At 41.8% G+C, this 21,801-nt stretch overlaps 1 protein-coding gene across 2 annotated transcripts in view; it reads right to left on the bottom strand.

Annotated features, from left to right (window-relative positions):
• The window catches only part of ZCCHC2 (zinc finger CCHC-type containing 2), a 62,394-nt gene continuing 40,593 nt past the window's right edge, over positions 1-21,801 (bottom strand). Inside the window, exons 7-15 of one of the 2 annotated variants that reach the window (XR_007145793.1) lie at positions 21,575-21,658; positions 20,057-20,114; positions 17,619-17,754; positions 16,506-16,570; positions 16,041-16,135; positions 10,590-10,718; positions 2,661-4,151; positions 1,546-1,690; positions 1-1,226 (exon numbers count right to left, since the gene is read on the bottom strand). Coding sequence is in view for 1 of the 2 variants with exons in the window: in XM_047827613.1 (XP_047683569.1) it covers positions 1,623-1,690; positions 2,661-4,151; positions 10,590-10,718; positions 16,041-16,135; positions 16,506-16,570; positions 17,619-17,754; positions 20,057-20,114; positions 21,575-21,658 (2,126 nt within the window). In the remaining variant the exon portion in view is untranslated. Of the gene's footprint in view, positions 1,691-2,660; positions 4,152-10,589; positions 10,719-16,040; positions 16,136-16,505; positions 16,571-17,618; positions 17,755-20,056; positions 20,115-21,574; positions 21,659-21,801 lie in introns of both variants that reach the window. The other variant, XM_047827613.1, reaches the window with a different exon arrangement.

Genomic DNA, 21,801 nt, shown 5'->3' with positions numbered 1-21,801 from the left:
TTCCCTTCCCCCCGAACTCCCACCCTGAAAGTTAGTTTCAAAATGTACATTGCTGTTATAAATATAAATGCTACCCATGAAGCATTAAATGAAGCTTCTCTTTTCTTCAAGTTTTTCCTTTTATCTAGCAATCTGTTGGGCTTCTGAACCCAGGCCAAGTATTTAAGTTCCTCTGCTGGGCACTGACACTGCCCCACACGACACGAATCTATCCCTTCTGCTCTGTACTGAGGAATGGGAAAACAAAACCAGCCCGACCCTGAACCCCTGACCGTACGGGGGCAGATGCTCATCGCTGTTGAATGCAGCAGTTCCAAAAATACACCCAAGGCTTCCAGATAATCTCAGTGCACTTTAGGAAATCAAAAATTACCTGGAAGCAATTTAGTACATAGATTGGCTTTAAAAAAAACTTTTTTTTTTTTTTTTTGAAAACAGCAGCATTAAACTTAGTGACAGGACACAGACATGCTTACTACTGTCTGAACACACTCGGAAGCCAGTCTTTCACATTATGATCACGCAGAGTGGGAAACTTATCAAAGTGACTTTGCGACGAGAGAGACGGGTTAGGGAACGAACCTGACTTTCGCAGAAACCAGAGCTTCCGCTCGGACTGCAACAGACCACACACATCTCGAACACAACGTATCACTGCTACAGTCGGCGTGAGAAAAGAAGCAATCTTTACTCCGGTAGTGTCTCTTTAGCACGACACGGTGACAGACTACAAGAGAGATCAGCCGTCGACTGTCATCACAGACACAGACACAGACACAGACACACACACACACACACACACACACACACACGACACTCACACATTTGTTCACTTTATGTCTCTCTGAAGCAACAGGCTAAAAAAGTATGACGAAGTAAAAACTTTTTTTGTTGTTTTGTTTTTTTTTTTAAGAAAAAGCTCTTTGTCCGCTTCATACATCATATTTTTTCAGTTTCATATGGTTTTACTTCTTCCGCTCTCTTCCACTTAACTTGAATTTTGATTTGGACAACAAGCACTGCATATATGTATTTACGTGATGCTGTTTATTACATATATACACACGATTTGGGGAACTTGATTTCTCCTCTCAGATGAAGGTGAAGCACTTCACCCTGGATTTACAGGCCACAGGAAAGGGGGTGGCGGGGAGACGTGTGTCCTTTGCGGTGAAAGTGAGAAAAGCTGGGAAGAAGCAAAGTTTCTCTTTTTCAAAACCATATGACTGTCACCAGTGTTGTAAAAAAAAAAAAAAAAAAAAAAAAGAAAAAAGGTCAAATACACAGTTTTAAAGATTCAGTAAACATTGCACACAGCAAGTATTCAGTGTAAAAAAAAAAAAGCACAGCAAACATTTTCCTTTTGATAGTTTGGAGGTTTAAATTACATGTATCATACAGATAAGCCTGTTGTTGAACCAGGAGACCAGAGGCTCAAAAGCAACGCATTCTTTTTTGTTTTGGACATCAGTACAACAGAAATGAAAAACCCCAAGTGCATAGAAATCTAGGAAATGTATAGACAAAGAAACACAAACAAAATACCTTTCCTTTCCTCCCCTCCACACCCCACCATGACTCCCCAACACGTCAGGGTATTAAGCAGTCAAGCTTTACGCGTTTCAGTCTGCAGAATCCAACGTATCATTAGAAGGGGGGAGGGGAGGTGCGTATCTCAGTCTGTAAGTGCCTAAAACGGGAAAGACAGAACTGCTAAGTCACTGCTTACAACGCAATGCATCACAAACCACTACAAGATAACAAAAGGGCATGCTCGCCAGAAGGCAGCTTCCTCCGCACTACTATGGTCCCAAATGGCACACGGGATTACCTTCCAAAGTAAGAGGAAGTTTGTGCTTTAAGTCCAACCTAAAGCTAGCAAACCCAATCTTCCTTTAAAAATGCCAAATACACATTCGCACTTCAAGACTTCTTTTCTGGATGAGACTTGGCAAAACTGACAAAAGCCAAATCCAAGTGAGAGAGAACAGTCTGACGTCTACGCTGAGTTTGTGATCTTACTCCTACTTATTTAAGAACATCTTTCTTGTTCCTGGTGGCGAGAACATTAAACGGAGTTCAAGCTAACTCCCTTGCTCCCAAACCAGTGCTTAAATATTTTGTTCCTTAAAATGCATTAAGCATCTTTTTTTAAGCATCTGCTGGGAAGGGAAGGGGCAGCGTGGTGGGGGGCGGGGGGGGGGGGGGGGGAGTGTGCATGGGGCCAGCCGGCTGTGCATACGTGTACCACACTATAACTAACAATCATACCTGTCGGGTGACTAGAATTACTTCCCACTTCTTCCTATTTAAAAATTTCGCTTACTCTACAAAACAGGACTGTAGCTTAAAAAAAAAAAAGTGCTGCAAACAAGAGATCTGCTATCATGTGACACAAATTCCCATTATGTTCCTTCAAAAGTGCCTCAACGGTTCTTAGGCTCTCACTGGAAACTGAATTCCTCAACTCCCTCGCGCTGGGTGGCCCGGGTCTACGCTATGTTTTCCCATTTGCCTCTGAACGATCTGTCACTGAAAGCACACCATCCGTAAGTGAGCACACACCAGCTCCTTCTGCCACAACAGGCTCCCCGCGCTCAGTGAGGTGGGGAGAAGCGGGCACACTCAAAAACAAGTCCTCTGGGAGCTCTCATGATTACCTTGTTGACTGGCCTCCATGGACGACTGCTTGCACTCCTGTGCGTAGTGCCCGCTTACACCGCAGTTGTAACATGAAACGTTCCCGTTCTTCTTGGGCCCCGAACCGCTCGTGTTGGCAACTACGTTAGGTGCTGGATACACAGGGTAGAATCTCCCAAACCCCGCCATTTGTTGCATGCCGTAGTTGGCTTGGCTCCCCATGACCGGGTCGTGCACCAGGCCGTTCGCATACGGAGTCTGAGGCAGAAAAAAAGGAAGTTGGTTTCCATTGCTCTGATGTGCTTGGTTGAGGTAGCTGCCGTTGCAGATGGATGGCAGAGTAAAGAACGACGGGACTCGGTACATTGGTCCGGGCATCGGGTTGGGATAATAGTAACTGTTCAGCTGAAGGCTGCCGTTGGTCCCGCAGCTGCACCTCCGCCCGCAAGAACCGCAAGGACCCGAGCCCATCTGCTGCGGCGGCAATACTGTCCCGTTAGCGTTCGTGTTTCCCACAGCGCTGATGTAAGACGTGCTGTCGCTCTGCGCGGTGCTGTGTGTCAAAGCGGGGCTCGGGCTGGGGGCGGGGCCTGGGGTGTGGGTGGGAACCGCGGGAGGAACCGACTGGGCCTGACTGATGCCCGCACCCGCGGACTGGGCCGCCGCCGCCGCCGTGCTGAGCACGCTGGAATTCTGGCTGGGCAGCACGCCGGCAGCAAGCGGGGAGCCCGGCAAGGTGTAGGAAGCTGGTGGCTGTGCGGCCGAAAGGCCGGCTGCTGGGAGAACTACCTTCACATTGGTAGGCTGAGGGACTGTCCCAGTGTTTCCCTCGATTTGAGGCACCATTTGATTGAGTCCTACCACCTGGGATGCAGATTTTGCGATGGGGTCCGTGGTAGCCACAGGAGATCCCGGAAAACTACCTGGGCTATGGACAGGGATAAAGGCAGTGTTTGGTGATCCGATGCTCAGACTCGCGGGTGGCTGCTGCGGGATGTTAACCGGGCAACTCTCGGAGGACCCCTGTGGCGGCGGCAACTTTAGCCTCTGAATTGTCAGGTGCAGAGCAGGGGCGCTGCTGTGCGGGAGGAACGCCGACGGAAGAGGTAAAGGGGAAGCCAGTAATTCGAGGTGTTTTTCGGATTCTCCGGTAGAAGCTGTTGGCCCCAGTATTCCAACAGGGGTAGAATTCGTGGACTCCCTTATTGCAGAAATTGCAACGGGACTGGGAACAAGCATCCCTATTGTCTTGCCATCAGCGGATTTGGGTGGAGGGACGACAACGTCAGACTTCTGGGCACCATTGTGCATGACACAGTGTAAAGTTGGCATAAAAGAAATATGCTGATACTTGGGCGCATGTAGGGGGTCTCCTAGAAGGCCTCCGTTGTCGCTTCCTAAAGAAGCAATCTGAACAGGTGGCTTGACACTGGCGGTCTGGTTGACAGAACCACAGCCTGTAAACCTGGTTGTTGACGGATTCCCAGAATCCTCAGAATTGCTGTCTGTGTCTAAGGAAGACAAACACAAACAGCTGTCAAAGCGGAACTCTGATCTCCTGCTAGAAATAAACTTGAACTATGTATCTAAAATGAACCCTGAAGTTTGGAAGTGGAGGAAATGTGTCCCTCGGTTACCTGACAGCCAAGAATTTTTGGCTGTCTATGGACTTCGTTTAAAAGAGAATCGGGACAAGGCAAAACCACAGAGATAATAAAAAGACCAGTGGTTGCCAGGGGTGGGGAGTTGGGGGGAGAGGTGAAGCACAGGGGATTTTTAGGGCAGTGAGAACGATCTGTAGGGTATCATAATGGTAAATGTAAGTCATTATACATTCGTCCAAAGCCGCCGAACGTGTAACAACCAAGAATGAATCCCTAGGTAAACAATGGGCTTTGGGTGAGAACAGTGCGTCAGTGGAGGTTCATCCTTGACAAAAGACGTATCACTTTAGTGAGTGGTGCTGATAATGGCGTAAGCTATTCATGTGGCAGAAGCATATGGGAAATCTCGGTACCTCCCTCTTTATTTTACTGTAAACCTGAAACCGCTCTAAAACAATTAAGTTTTTAATTAAAAAAAAAAATCCATGGAGAGATCAGCAACAAAAAGGTTAACTGGAGGCTGAATGAAGCACAATACAAAGACTGAGATTTATTTGGTATCACCTGATTACTGAGAAAAGGACTGGATATTTTTTAACCTTCATCGATTTTAGGCAATTCACTTAATTTATATTCTGTACTCCGAACCCAAGGTCTTCACAGATGTCTCCCGTACATGACACAATTTAAAGGAGCTCAATCACAAGATTGCATTTAACCCAAATATCTAGAGGAAGGGAATGGAAAACAATGGAATAAATGCTCTTACTCTTAAATATTTCAGCGGGGAAATAAAGCCACGACTATAGTCATAAAACAAATGGTGTTAGAACACAAGAAGCAAGACAAATGTAAGAGTGCTGCCATTTCTCCAACAGCAGAACCAGTGAAGTGGCAAATACAAAATTATACTTCATACGGTGTTATTACTGCAATCACTCTTACACTTGTATACAGAAATAACTGCAATCTAAACTTCCCCTGGATTTCCTGACTTTTGGTATAAAAAGGGCAAAAGAGAAAGTCCAGTTCACAGCACGTAAACATCATAAACCCAGATACTGCGATAATATGTATGGAAACCATGCAATTAAATATTGTGCCTATTTCAATGTCTTTTTGCTCATAAATACAGGCAGAACTGGACGTTACTTAAAATGTTTACATTTATTAAGGTAACAGTAGCTATAGTCAGCTGTTAAAATTTTTTGAAACAATACTAAAAACAAATCATTAACAGCAGTCTTTCTCAAGAAAGGTTAAACAGAACCTGTCTACTGACACAGAATGTCAACAGTGTTATTAGCTCAATTACTAGAAAGAAGAAATTCAATTTATCAGTAAGTAGTTCTAGTATAAACTTCCCTTAATAACTGAGGTGCTTCTTGCTAAACTTTTTTCAAAAAAGTATCCAAAAATTAATAACTTATCCAAGGCATTTTATCTGTAGCTGTACCATCAGAGGAATACACAGTAAAAAATAAACATTTCATGGACCCACAAACACATGGCCAACTAATCTTTGACAAAGCAGGAAAGAATATCCAATGGAATAAAGACAGTCTCTTCAGCAAATGGTGATGGGAAAATGGGATGGAGACATATAGAAGAATGAACCCGGACCATTTTCTTACACCATACACAAAAATAAACTCAAAATGGATAAAGACCTAAATGCAAGATAGGAAGCCATCAAAACCCTAGAGGAGAAAGCAGGCAAAAAAACCTCTCTGACCTCTGCTGTAGCAAATTCTTACTCAACATATCTCCAGAGGCAAAGGAAACAAAAGCAAAAATGAACTACTGAGACCTCATCAAGATAAAAAGCTTCTGCATGGTGAAGGAAACAATCAGCAAAACTAAAAGGCAACCGATGGAATGGGAGAAGATATTTACAAATGACATCTCAGATAAAGGGTTAGTATCCAAAATCTATGAGGAACTTATCAAACTCAACACCCAAGAAACAAATAATCCAGTGAAGAAATGGGCAAAAGACATGAATAGACACTTTTCCAAAGAAGACATCCAGATGGCAAACAGACACATGAAAAAATGTTCAACATCACTCACCATCAGGGAAATACAAATCAAAACCACAAGGAGGTACCACCTCACACCTGTCAGAATGGCTAAAATGAACTCAGGCAACAACAGATGTTGGCAAGGATGTGGAAGAAAAGGGTCTCTTTGGCACTGTTGGTGGTAATGCAAACTGGTGCAGCTGCTCTGGAAAACAGTATGGAGGTTCCTCAACAAGTTAAAAATAGAACTACCCTACGACCCAGTCAGTAACCACACTACTAGGTATTTATCCAAAGGATGCAGGTGTGCTGTTTTGAAGGGGCACATGCACCCCAATGTTTATAGCAGCGCTATCAACAACAGCCAAGTATGGAAAGAGCCCAGATGTCCATTGACAGATGAATGGATTAAGATGTGGTGTGTGTATATATGTACATATGTATACACATACACACACACACACACACACAATGGAGTATTACTCAGCAATCAAAAGAATGGAATCTTGCCATTTGCAACAATATGGATGGAACTAGAGTGTATTATGCTGAGTGAAATCAGCCAGAGAAAGACAAATATTGTTAAGACTTCATTCCTATGTGGAATTTAAGATACAAAACAGATGAACATAAGGGAAGAGAAGCAAAAATGTAAAAACAGGAAGGAGACAAAACATAAGAGACTCTTAAATATAGAGAACTGAGGGCCCTGGAGGGGTTGCGGAGGGATGGGCTAAAAGGGCAAGGGGCAGTAAGGAGGACACTTGTTGGGATGAGCACTGGATGTTATAGGTAGGGGATGAACCAGTGGATTCTACTCCTGAAGTCATTATTGCACTATATGCTAACTAATTTGGGATGTAAATTTAAAAAAATAAATAAATAAACATTTTTTTAAGTTTATTTTTGCGAGAGAGAGAGAGAGAGAGAGAGAGAGAGAGAGAAAGAGAGCACACACACATGTGCACGTGCTAGCAGGGGAGGGGCAGAGTGAGGGAGACACAGAATCTGAAGCAGGCTCCAGGCTCTGAGCTGTCAGCACAGAGCCCGACGTGGGTCTCAAGTGGCAAGCTGTGAGATCATGACCTGAGCTGAAGCTGGACGCTCAACTGATTGAGCCACCCAGGTGCCCAAAAGGTAAACATTTAAGTCCAAAGAAGATACAATATTTTTCAGGTGGTCAACTAAATTTCCATTTGAATTGGGCTTTCTTTAAATCTTAAGTCATAGTAACTGGCCCCATGAGTTTAAATGATACCAAGCGGTTTTCTGAGCACTGTAAGGACTCATGTAGCAAATCAGGGATGGTCTCTCCCTTTTTTGCACTGGCTTTGAAAAGTATAAAAGTCTTGAAACAAAACCCCATAATCACCAACAGAACAACAAAGTCACAGGCTTTTTATTTTTTTTTTATTTTTTAATTTTTTCAACGTTTATTTACTTTTGGGACAGAGAGAGACAGAGCATGAACAGGGGAGGGGCAGAGAGACAGGGAGACACAGAATCGGAAACAGGCTCCAGGCTCGGAGCCATCAGCCCAGAGCCTGACGCGGGGCTCGAACTCCCGGACCGCGAGATCGTGACCTGGCTGAAGTCGGACGCTTAACCGACTGCGCCACCCAGGTGCCCCAGTCACATGCTTTTTAAAGCAACCTTTTGGTGTACTCAAAATTCTAAAAATGATTAGAGTTTTTTATCACAGTGGACATCTCCCCCCCCCTGCTGGTTTTAGATATTCCAAATGATTCTTCATTTAGGGAAGGCTCATTTAGCCACTTGATAACTGAGCCTATCCTAAAAAGGGCAAGTTCCGCCATCTAAGCCACCAACTTGCCAAATCTGACAACACGAAAGGGAGGCTGCAAAGTAACCCAAGTACAGATGCACTCCTCACAGTTCTCAGAGAGGCCAAATTGCACTATTGGCGTAAGAACCCCAGGATTACTGGTACGTCCTCCAGAATTGGGCATGGCATGTGAAATGAAACACACTGAACGCTGGTCTATTCTGGAGAAGGCATAAAAATTCTCTCATTTAACCTTTGTAATAGCTCTAGGTGGTTATTTCTTTTTTTTTTTTTTTTTTTTTCTTTCACAAGAAAACTGCAGACCAGAAGTACACTGTTGCCTCAGATTAGCAGAACTGGGGTCTGTAGAGTCACTGCACACTATGTCTGATAGGACTTCACAACCGCTGCACAGTAAAGATCGGTTTTATTTGTATGTGATGCAGGAGCACTTAGGGCCATAGCTCCCGAAGACCCGACCGGACGCTCTGACACAGAAGCTCAGGTCTCAGAAAGCTACGGTAGAAGGATGTCTACAGATCTTCAGGTGGCCCAAGAGAAATCATTCAATACCTCCTACTACCATGGGTACACCTTAGAACCAAAATGTTACTAAGCAGATGTTCATAACCAAGATGTTACCAATCAGATGTCTTTACCATGTGTGAAGAATGACATCCCCATTTAATATACACATTTTTGAAATGTCATTTCCAGAATAGTAAGGTAAGGATCTCTGACACTCCACTCCTGCATAAAAGGAACAAGAATTCTAGCAAAAACTGTCAAAATCAACTTTTTTAGAACTCTGGAAATTAACTAAAGGCTTACAGCAATCTGAGGAGTGTTTATTCAAGAAAAACTACTGAATCTCTTAAGAAAAGTGAGCACTATGGCATTTTAACTTGCCCTAATTCCAGCGTACTTTCTCTAGCTCAGAAGTAGCCTTATAAAGGAATAGTTTTGCAACTACAGTAGCTATAAAAACTAGCCGCCTAGCAGCCACCAGAAGAAACATGGGTGGAGCTATTTAAAGCCCCATCCCCAAAAAACTGTCATTGTCTATCTAGCAGTTACAGGTCACTCTGTGTTAACAGCTGCTTACCCACAGGGCATTTGTCACAATCAATCAGCAGCGAATGTTTAACAACCTGGCTGCCTGAGGCAGCACTACCAGTTGGGACTAACAAGAGACTGACCAAAAACCTTAAAAGGAAAAACTGAAGAATGAGATGTCCGCAAGGAGCTTTGAAAAGCTTGCACATAGGGGCGCCTGGGTGGCTCAGTCGGTTAAGCGACCGACTTCGGCTCAGGTCATGATCTCGCGGTCCGTGAGTTCGAGCCCCGCGTCGGGCTCTGTGCTGACAGCTCAGAGCCTAGAGCCTGTTTCGGATGCTGTGTCTCCCTCTCTCTCTGACCCTCCCCTGTTCATGCTCTGTCTCTCCTTGTCTCAAAAAAATAAATAAAACATTAAAAAAAAAAAAAAAAGAAAAAAAGAAAAGCTTGCACATATTCTTGAAAATCTAGAAGGCCATGTTTAATGGCTTAATGTCAGGGCTGTTTACATACAGCCATTAATGTCGAGGGCTGTATGTAAACCCAGGAAAGCACTGAGAAAGCACTACAGTCTCACTTTTGGCCGACTCTGATCTTCTATTTGAGGAAGAAGTGAAGACCTAAGACATACAGAAAACAAATAGCAAAACGGCAGATGTGAATTCTACGTTATCAGTAATTACAGTAAAATTAAAGGGATTAAACACTCCAATCAAATGGCAGAGATGGGCAGCATGGCTCAAAAGCCATAATCCAACTCTATGCTGTTGTATCCTAAGAGAGACACACTTTAGATTCAAAGACACAAACAGCCTTAAAGTGAAAGGACAGAAAGGGGCGCCTGGGTGGCTCAGTTGGTTAAGCGTCTGATTCTTGGGTTTCAGCTCAGGATCTCACAGTTCATGAGTTGGAGCCCCACGCTGGGCTCTGAGCCAATAGCGGGGAGCCTGCTTGGGATTTCTCTCTCCCTCTCAATAAATAAACAAACAAACAAACATAAAAAATTTTAAAACACACGTGAAAGGATGGAAAAAGTAGTGCCCTACAAACAATACCCAAAAGAGTGCAGGAGTGGCTCTATTATTGTCAGATAAAATAGACTTTCGGCCAAAAACAGTTACTAGAGACAAAAAAAAAGAGTATTTTATAATGACAAAAGAATCAATCCATCAGAAGATAGGAAACTTATAAATATGTACCTCTAGCAACATACACGTTTTCAATCTTTCCATACTAGTAAACTACTTTATTATGACTCTTTTCTTTCTACTTAATTTCATATGCAGTGAAATAAGCTTAAAAAAAATCAACACTGCTAGGAACTTCCAAGTCAGTGGTCATTAAGGCACCCTTTATACCAATTAAATTTAAAATTAATAATGACAGTTATAGGAGCATAAAATTACTTATGTTTGACAGATTTTAAGAGACAACACCCATTTCCCTCCACCATCCCCATATCCCTTCCAAAGAGCAAACCTCTGTCTTTTTCTTCTTCGCTTTCAAAGCTTTCTCTTCCATCATGTCGTGGGCTAGAGGGAGAACTGTAACTCTCTGAAGAGGTTTCTCCACATGTGTCATGTCCAGATCCAATGTCCAAATTCACATCTAAAAATAACAATTCTATTCTTAAAAAATCATGTTAAGTATATTAATTTCTGAATTGAACCATTAGAATCAGCTATAGCCGGGGCGCCTGGGTGGCTCCGTCGGTTAAGCGTCCAGCTTTGGCTCAGGTCATGAACTCACAGCTCGTTGAGTTCGAGCCCCGCATCGGGCTCTGTGCTGACAGCTCGGAGCCTAGAGCCTGCTTGGGATTCTGTGTCTCCCTCTCTCTGCCCCTCCCCGACTCATGCTCTGTCTCTGTGTCTCTCTCAAAAATAAACATTAAAAACAAGAAAAAAAAAAGAATTAGTTATAGCTGTAAAAAGTTTTTGCTTTTAGTTTTTCTATAATCACCTAAAAAGCTGGGCCTTGAGGTAAAAATTCATTATTACAACACAATTTTAATTGAAAATAATTGAATAACAAGTATATTCTTAAGACAAAGGCACAGGGAAAAGTCAATCTTACTGACTTTAAAAAAATCAGAGTTAAAGTTCATCATAGGGTCTGCTCAGTAGGAGCACACTGAGCCATTTTCTAAGTCTAGACATTTTAACTCCTCAGAGCTTGTTGGAAAATTCATTCTTTATCAGAACTCAGGAATAGAACTGACTGCCGGAATGTTTATTTGGTCGAATCACTATGCCTGAGTATTTGAAACAGAGGACGATGCTCCCCATCTAGTAGACTGATTAGTCCCCCGAGTTCCGCCCAGATGCCAACATGGGGTGGGGCGGGGGCTGTGGTGCAGATCTGCCCCGACCAATCAGCTGTTTCTGTTCGGGGCCCGCCCAGAGAAAAGATTACTGGCACACCTAGTACTGGACACTCCCGCACTGGCCCAGCCTTAGGTCACTGTTCTATTCATTCCTGTAAACCCAGCTGAGCCAGCAGAGATTCTGCCTCGCAGCAAGCACCCAACACACGTTTAGGACAGAAATCCCCATAGAAGGAATTCTGGAGAGATTTCAGGACTATAGATGAGTGAACCACTTCTTCGGCAACCTGGCAGAATCAATAAAAGGTAATCACTTGGACAAAACAGGTGTTAGAAAAAAGATATGGTTTGTGTAATACGCAAATTAGTTGACTAATCTGTGTCTTTTAAAGGCATTAAATTATAAGGAGGTTAGTACTGTTAAAGATGACCCACCACTCAGATGGTAAATCAATATTAAAGAATAAAGTCATTAAGAATGCAGATGATGCGGAATCCCTTTGGGTAATAAAATGCCAAACTGCCAAGGGAAAACTGCACAAGATCTCATGAGGCTGTAAGAAAAGTGGCAGAGGAGCGACTTGGACAAGAAATAATTTTACGGAAAAGTCATCTGGAGTACACTTACACACGGTAATAGGTTCTGAGTTTCCAGTCACAACATGACTAAGGAAAGGGACGCAAATGAACGTCAACGGCACCTGAGGACAATCTAATTTTTTTTTTTTTCAACGTTTATTTATTTTTGGGACAGAGAGAGACAGAGCATGAACGGGGGAGGGGCAGAGAGAGAGGGAGACACAGAATCGGAAACAGGCTCCAGGCTCTGAGCCATCAGCCCAGAGCCCGACGCGGGGCTCGAACTCACGGAGCGCGAGATCGTGACCTGGCTGAAGTCGGACGCTTAACCGACTGCGCCACCCAGGCACCCCTACCTGAGGACAATCTAATGTGCCACGGTGGCCAAAAAGCCTGGCATTAACTGGACTACTAAAAATGAAACCTTTCAAACTGTGGCATACATGCAAACTGTGCATGTAAGTATTTCAACCAGCATAACAATTGAACAAAATGAACAATTCAGTGAAGAGAATCAAAGATTCAATGACAATCTCAAGCCAGAAATGATGGGCTGACAGGGAGCCCCTGGGGGGGAGGGTGAGCTGAGATCTATCTGCTCACTACAACTCAGACAGTGAAACTACAGTGGAGTTGTTGAAACTTCAAAGAGCTAAGTTTCAGACTAGGTTTAAAAAAAAAAGCAGCTATTTCTCAAAATCACAGTTTACAGAATGATTTACTCTCGATTATATTAGCCAGTAAATATTCTCATCACCAAACTGCCAATATAATAATTTACAGTTTTCAAAGAACTACATACATAAATCTAAATCTATACTAAACAGAATTTTCTTTTTGATCACCTGGAAGGTGCAGAGTCTTTGGAATTTTTATCATCAGAAATCATTATTATGTGACCCTATGGAGTCAGAGTGTGGAAGGGGAGCATGAAACAATTATGCCAAAGGATGTTTCATGCACCGTCCTTTTCTTTTTCTAAGTTTATTTATTTTGAGAGAAAGAGAAACAGAGCACATGAGCAGGGAAGGGGCAGACAGAGAGGGAGAGGGTGAACCTCAATCAGGCTCTGTGCTGTCAGCACAGAGCCCGGCGTGGGGCTCGAACTCATGAACCACAAGATCGTGACCTGAGCTGAAGTCAAGAGCCGGACACTTAACTGACTGAGCCACCCAGGCTCCCCCCCACACTCTCCTTTTAAATAGAAGCATAAACCTTTTTGTTTATTATCACGTCTCAAAGAGTAAAAGGTTGTGCATGTTATTAAGAAGATGAAAAGCAAAACCTTACAATATTAAACACTATTCTAACGATAAAAATCCTGGTTATTAGTATTTATGAACAAAGAGAAGTCGGGTAGACTTAAGAACCATTTAGATACATGAGATGACAGAAACACAGTGGGTTATTATAGGAAGCTGGAGACTCTGAAGTCACTGAAATCTGTCATAAGAATTACTGAGAGGTCAACCATCTCACTGCCCCCAAACTTCTTGGTGCCACAATCAGCAACAGACGAATGGGGTGGAAGAAACACAGGTGATGCAGTGGGGGAAAGTTCTTAATAATGCAGATGAAGTAAAGCACACATCCTTCTAGCAGAGAAACTTAAAGCTTGAGGTTTTATTTTTTTTTTTTTTTTAAACGTTTATTTATTTTTGAGACAGAGAGAGACAGAGCATGAACAGGGGAGGGACAAAGAGAGAGGGAGACACAGAATCTGAAACAGGCTCCAGGCTCTGAGCTTGTCAGCACAGAGCCCGACGCGGGGCTCGAACTCACAGACCGTGAGATCATGACCTGAGCCGAAGTCGGACGCTTAACCGACCAAGCCACCCAGGCGCCCCAAAGCTTGAGGTTTTAAAAACAAACACAATGCAAAGAAAACAGATGACAAATAGCAAGCACTGCCACTGTTTTTCGGGGACACAACATGAAGGGAGGCAGTAAGGGACTATTGGTCCCTTCTGTGTTTTTAGAATTTTCAACACTATAAATGTCTTATTACTCAAAATAGAAGTTAAATTTTAAAGTTAAAACTAAGTAAGACCCAGACAACCTACCAATCAGAAGGATCTGACATTTTTAACTCCAATACACTATCTACTACTTTATGACATGTAGGATTTGTTCCACAAAGAAACAAAACCTTAAATATATCTTACGTTTACTGAATGCTTAAAGGTAATTCCTTCTTTATAACCTAATATTTCCAAAGGAAATTAATCAACAGAGGTTTTTGTTGTTGTTGTTGCTGTTGTTGTTTTAAATTGGAGTCAGCAAACATCTGAGTTACATCTGGTATCAATGCAAAGCTGTACAAAGTATATTTTATTTATAGTCGCACTTCATGACAAAGAATAAGGTTTATCTTAATAAGAAATCCTGAGGTTGTATTTTCAGAGTATTGGAAAATAAAGAGAAAAAGGAATTGGAGTTTGGGATGCTATTTATAAGCTCTTAATAACCTACAAGTGTATGTTTTCTTCTAACTTAGAATAGGGAAAAGAACTATATTATTGAACATCTATGTGCTCAGCACTAGTTAAGTGCTTTTCAGATGTTGCCATATTTAATCCTTACAATCCAGGGCGGCAGGTTATTAGTCCTGTCTCTGAAATGAGAGAAATTAGGCTGCAGAGAGGCCACACATTTATGAAACTGGAGGACAAGACTCAAACCCACATTTGCCTAAGATCAAAGTCCACAGAACTTCTCTGCAAGTATGAGGCTAAAGAGGATAGAAGACTTGTGCGCTTCTTCAGTGAGCAGTAGTTCCCAAATCACATGAGGGACGAGAGAGCGATCTTCTGAGGGCGGGATACGTTTGACAGGAATTTCAACTGGGGAATGATCCGATTTAGGATGTGACCTGGGAGACAAATATGCGGGCAGTGTAGGAAGTGAGCTGGAAGGAGGAAGAACAGAGACAGGGAGATCTGCCACAAGTAATTTTCAACCATCCGCCGACAGAGACCTTTTGCCATTCTTATTTTAGCTTTTTTCCTCCTCCTTTTAGCTGCCACCACCACCACAGGAAACCTCAAAGATAGTTAAGTTGTTACAATATACTCATAAACGACGTGTTTTTCCCCCCATGTCATTTTTTCCCCAAGGACAGTTCAGTTAGTTAACTCAGTAAGTTGGCCAGCTGATTTTAGAGGAAAAATGTAACCATATTTCCTGTATCAATATTCAATCTCTGTGAATAAGTACCTGGTTTAAAAACACACTCCATTAAAAAATATATATATTCTGGTTATTTATGTTGTAGCATCACAACTGAATGTACTAATACTTGCATAAAATTTAAATCAAAAAAAATCCTTAATTTGTGAAATCAGTCCAATCAACAAATGTGGGAGGTACACACATGAACAAAACATACTCCTAGGGGTCTAGGAGCCTTTTATTCTCTTTTGTCTTTGCTATTAATGGTACACATAAAACAGAAAAGTTATTAATGAACCAGCAAAAAGGACACTTCTCAAATAAATACAAAACCTGAAAATAAAGAAAACTTAAAAGCAGGTAAATGGAAACTATACAAATCCAGTACAATAAAAATCTGAGTGTCTGCATTCCCCTCGAACTCCGTAAAAGCCCATAAAGGACAGTCATTAAAACATGAAAACGTCAACAAGATTCTAAAAATGACTTTACACAAGGACAGGGACAGGCTTCCATGAGGGCTGAAAGGATCCCCCAGGTGCTCGGACCTGTGCTCTGGAGCAGGGACAGGCTCGAGAAGTGGACAAGTGAGGAGCCCGTGGCCTGCAGAGGAAGGAAACGGTGGGGAAGCACAACTGTGGCAAAGGAAAGGTTCACCTCTATGGCTGCTTCCGACTTCCTAAATCAGTTCCATTAATACTTCAGAATGGTTTAATTCAGAACCTGCTATTCCCATCCGCGCAAGGTTAACAGTGTAATTTCAGGATCTGACACCACAGCTCGACAGCTACTAAAACAGGTATCATGCCAAATACACGTAGGTGATGGGTATTTGAAAGAAAAACAAACTTTCTTACCTTTCACAGAACCACCATGGGCATGCTGGGAAGTTGAGAGTCTGATACCATTTATTCTACTATTCAATCTGTTGTCAGTTTTCTTAATTTTCTCCCTAAACCCAAAATATACATGTTACTGACATTTTTTTATAAGGCTCTCTAGAGAACACAATAAATAGTATTACTAAAATTCTGTTTTTTATAGTAAAACAATTTTTAGTAAGGTATAATCTAAATGCAAGATTCGCCCTTTAGTGTACGGTTCGGAGAGTTTTGTCCCTCCAAACTGAATATATTTTGACAATAGCTTTATTTTGATCATCTGCATTTGCTGACTATTTTGAATTAAAAAAATTAGGCCTAGAAATAAAAATGTAATGAAAATACTATTTATTCTACATAAACAAAACATGCCCATAGTCAAAGCCTACATGTTGCCTTTCTTACCAATTCCTATTACTGGAAACATTAAATTGAACCTACTTTTCTATTTGTGGCTTTCCTTTCTTCTTATTTATTGAAGATAAGCTTCGTTTTTCAGTTGAATGCTAATGGAAAGAATAAAAAGAAATCAGACTAAAACTAACCCACACTCATGTAGATATCCTTCTATTCTCCTATCAAACAGTAAAATGACACACTCCCAGTTATATATTGTGAACAAATTCTGATTTCTAACCTATTTCTTGAAGATACCTACCTGAACCACTAAAATTTGCACATTCTCTGATACTCAATATTAATCTAAGAAAAATACCTATTTTTGAATTTTGCTTTTAAAATGGCCCCGTATTCTTCCTTCTGAGCACAAAATAAAACATACAAATAACTGGCATTTGCTTACACGTTCAACAGTGTTCTTCTGAAGTACAACACAGTTTTATCAACTTTAAGAAGAAAAGGTGTAGGCGCTGAAGTAGAGAGAGTAAAGGTATAATTGAATGGACTCTGAAAACAGGCCATTAAGTATGACTAAGGTAACATACAACTTCTCAGAACATTTCGTTTGTAAAACCACATTCCAGTAAAGGTTGACATTTGGAGCTGAGTGCTGACCAGAAATAAACATCAGTTAACAAATATATTTTCTGAAAAGAAGGTGGCTCTCTCCATAGCCTCACCAGTAAGCCTTCCCCTGCATCTACGGTGCTTGCGAACATTCTGCGCTCTGATTACACCAACTCTGGAGAAAGCAAATATTTCCTAATAACATTCCTAAATTACAATGTAATTTCCTAATTACATTACATTACATCCAACTTCTCATGAGGGACGGTCAGGCTCAAAATTCACAACACCAACAGCAAGATAGTGACTGAAATGTGAATAATTCTTCCAAAAGCAAAAAATGTGGCAGAACCATTTGATGTATCCCTAGTTAGAATAAACATTATAAGATTCGCATTAAAATGTACTCCTTTTCTGAGCAATAAAGGCAATCTCAAGATATTTTTTCAGGTGTCAGAAGAGTTTAGACCATATATTCCAATTAAGTTGAAAGTCTAACAGCTATACTATCTGACATAATAATACTTAAGAGAACTCAACTCTTGTAGAGCAGCAATGCATGGAGACAAGAACAAAACCCTCCAATACCTGGTCAGCTAAGGCCACACAGTGCTCCGGGTGCTGAACGGCGGGGCAGCTCTGCTTTCTCCAATCCACAATTCCGTTCTGTTCAGAATACTGCACGGTGAGCCCATCCAACGGAGAACAACTTGTACCAATGGTGCTATCAGAAGAAGTTTGCAAGGTGTGAAAATCTGTCCTCAGTACTCAAACCGATACTGTCTCATATAATGAAGAAGCTATAGTAACCCTTTGTTCAGTGTATGTATGTGTGTGTATGTTTTTTAAAGAATGCCTAGTGATATCTCTAAGGAAAAAAGGATGCTATGAGAATAAATTATCACACAGCTATCTTATCTAATAAATAACACCTGTCTCTAAGGAAATTAGTAACAAGTGTTAAGTTGTCTTCAGACACTATATATGGTCATCCTGTGCCACTCACAGCTGGAGTGTAACCCCGATCTTGAGAGGATAGCTAAGTACTGTGTATATCTAAGGCATGTCAAAGGACAGGGCAATGTGACTGAAAAACAGAAGAAACAGACATCGGACACAGACTCCAAAAGAATCCAGTGACAGAAGTTACTGGACATGGCCTTTAAAATAACAGTGTTTAATAGGTCAGTGACTACAAGAAGATGGGAAATTTGGGGAATGTCCCGAGAAATACAAATAAGAACCACACTTAAATTCTGGAACTGTAAAAGAAACTGAAATTAAGAACTCAACGGATAGTGGGGTGGCCTGGGTGGCTCAGTCGGTTGAGCGTCCGACTTCAGCTCAGGTCATGATTTCACGGTTCTTGAGTTCGAGCCCCGCATCAGGCTCTGTGCTGACAGCTCAGAGCCTGGAGCCTGCTTCCGATTCTGTGTCTCCCTCTCTCTCTGACCCTCCCCTGCTTACGCTCTGTTTTTTCAAAAAGGAATAAACATTAAAAAAAAAAAATTAAAGAACTCAATGGATAGAAGCAGACACACAAAGTCAGTAAGGAGGAACTTTGGCCAGAAGAAACTAGACTGAAGCTGGAGAAGAAGAAAATACAGAGAACACAGAAAAGCTTAGGAGACACACAGGGCCTGGTGGAAAGTCTAACACACGAAGTACCCCAAGTCTCAGAAGAGAAAACAAGAGAATCAGGTGGAAGCAGTATCTGAAAAGGTAGTGGCCTGGTCTTCTCTAAAATCAAAAGGTATCAGGCTTCAGGCTTAAGAAGTGAAATTCATTCAAAGACAGCCACAAACAGTATCTTGGAAAAGTGCTCAAAACCAGATGCGAAAATCTTAAAAAGCAATCAGGTTGTGAAAAGCACATCCACTTCCAAAGAGCAACAAGGCTGAAACAATGAATGCCAGCTGTCTTTGTTAGTTCTCCCCAGAAGGAGAATCTGGGGTGGCATGGTTGATAGGGGAGGTGAGCTCAGGAAGCAAAACAAAAAGTGTGCAGAATGAAAGAGGAAAAGAGGAAAAACCAACTTGTAAGGGTCCGTTACTTGTAAGGTTGCCAACATAACAACAGAGGCGCAAACCAGCTGGGACCTCCCAGAATTATCTATCCAAAGGACAGGAAGCTGGAGCCCCCCCATCAGTTGAGTGCTGACCCCCTGGGCAAATTAACTTGCATTTCTGGACTATGCTGGTCTGAGTGCCAACCAGATCCCCAGAATCAGCCAGGGCCCCGAGGCAGAAGGTGGAAAGTCTTACAGCTTGGGTGGGACAGCGGAAACTTGAAGAGGGTCCTAGAGCCGGGCTGAGGCTATCATGCGAGGGACCAAAGGCATTAAACAGGAAGACAGTAAAAACTGACTTTCAAAGCACTTGCAGAAAGTCACTGCCAACCTAGAATCCTACATTCAGGAAAAGTGCAGGCAAAATAAACATTTTTTTCCCCCCAGGTAAAAACAAAGTAAATGCATCAATGGCAGACAGAGCTACAGGAACTACGGCAGTCCTTCAGCAGGAAGGAAACAATCATGGACGGACGCTAAGACACATGGTAAAGAATGAAGGCAGTGGAACGGCAGAATCCAAGTGACAGGTGAAGGTAGGTTTCACAAGGTCTAAACTACAGGGAGAATAACGTACAGGACAACCACAATTTGTAAGGTGGGAGGGGTAAGTGAAATAACAGCGAATAAAGGTCCTCACAGGGGAAGTGCTGCAAGCACCATTAGTACCAGACCTTAGAGAGTCCAAGACGTAGAATACAATCTCATGACCCCTCGTTACCACTAGAAGAATCGAAAACATTACCTAACTCTCAAAGTTAACAGAACGGAGAAACAGAATAAAACCACCTTACAGCAAGAAAGGAAAGAAAAGGAAGATGACACAGAAAAGGCTGGACAAGTAACAAGCAAACAGTAAAACAGCAGACTTCTAGGCAAACGTCTCAGTGATTAAAGTAAATGTGACACAGTGAATTACAAACGTACAAAGACATTGTTTTAGGAATTAGATACGTACTTCACAAGGGGACTCTTGCCGGTGTGTTTCTTGTGGATTATGGTGTGCTGTAACACATCTACGGTAGAGGAAGAAACGATTATTATACCAAATGCTGCTGCCAAAAATCCAAGAGGATGACGCAACTAATTTATGTGACGGTGACAGGATCACCAGACCATGCAGAACGCTTCTAAGCACTTTTCACAGAAAACTCTTTAAAGGGGCAACTTTTCAAAAACACACTACAGTCCTACTGTAATGTCAACGATTTTCTTAACGTTTTCTTTTGTCTCGCTTACTTTAAGAATACAGTATCATAATACATCTAAAAGACAAACTATGTGTTAACTGTTTACATTTTTGGTAAGGCTTCTGATCAAACAGCAGGCTAGTAATAGTTACGTTTTGGGGGAGTCAGAAGTTATACATGGATCTTCGACCGCAAGGGGGGCAGCGCCCCTTACCGCTCTGTTGTTCAAGGGTCAACTATATTTGCCTCTTTTCATTAAGAAACAAAATATATCACAGAAACATCTGAAGGCCTTTCTCCATTCCACTTGACTTCCTCCCTCTACAGAGATAAACTAGCTGAACTATCCTACTGCGTGTTTTTATTAAGATTTACCGCACCCGGGTGATACCCAGGTATTTGCTATTACACACAAGGCTGCTGTGAGGACTTCAGTCTCCATCCCCTGAACACACGGACAACAATTTTCATAGCAGCAGAAGTGCTGGGTGGTGGCATGAAATTAATTACTTCCAACCTCACTACACAGTGTCAAATTTCTGTCCAAATGAGTTGTACCAATTTATGTTCCCATCCGCAGCGGATCAGAGCTCCCATTACTTCATACCCCTGGTAATGTCAGACTTGAAAATGTTTTACCAATTCGGGGAGCGTGAAATGATATCTCGTTGTTTTTACAGTGTGCATTTTTCAGACTACTCGTGAGGCTAAACACTGCTTAATTGCCATTCACATTTCCTCTTCCATGAATTAACTATCTTTATCTTTTGTCCTTACTGTCAATTAGACTGATGCTCTGAGTTTTTGGACGAATATTTCTATTGTCTGGGTATAGTCTTTCTTCAACTGTGAATAGCCTGTAAATATCTTCTAACTGCCTGTTTTTTGGTTACAAGTTCAGTTTTATTTTAGAAAAAAGATCTCCACCACGGTCACGTTCTGCTTTGTCAAGAAAGCCTTCTTTCCCAGGTTATTAACATTTAAAAGTTCAGTTTTACATTTTATATACTACATTAAGTTTATATGTACTTATCTTTTGTTACTTACTTGAAATTTTTGTGCATGATGTAAGTAGGGATCTAATTATATAATATTTTTTCAACTGGAAAGCCAGCCAACATCATTTATTGAATAGTCTATTTTTTCCTCACTTATTTTATAATGCCACCTGTCACATTCCAAGTTTCCATATGTCTGTTTCTTGGCTCCTTAATCTGTTCTAATGGTCTGCCTATCCTTGTGCCTATATCAGGCAAAATGACTTATTCCAGTGAATCCACACTTACCTTCTTCTTGACTCGAAGCTTCTGAGCTGTCTTCCTTTAAGTGTTCTAATATTTTAGAAGTCTTCAGAGAGGACTGTAAGTTATCTGCAGGAAGTATTCAATACCAATTAACTTTTTAGGAAAAAGGTAATAAAGAAAACACACAGAATGATTCCTTCTGTCCCAAGAAGAGGAGAGTGGTGAGTCAGTGGTAAAGAGAACATTTCTACTAGGTTAGGACCTTTACA

This window comes from Prionailurus viverrinus, chromosome D3, assembly GCF_022837055.1.
Source record: "Prionailurus viverrinus isolate Anna chromosome D3, UM_Priviv_1.0, whole genome shotgun sequence".
In the NCBI taxonomy this organism is placed as follows: Eukaryota; Metazoa; Chordata; class Mammalia; order Carnivora; family Felidae; genus Prionailurus; species Prionailurus viverrinus.
The sequence above is the reverse complement of the archived record's forward strand: the minus strand, read 5'-3'. Positions and strand labels throughout refer to the sequence as shown.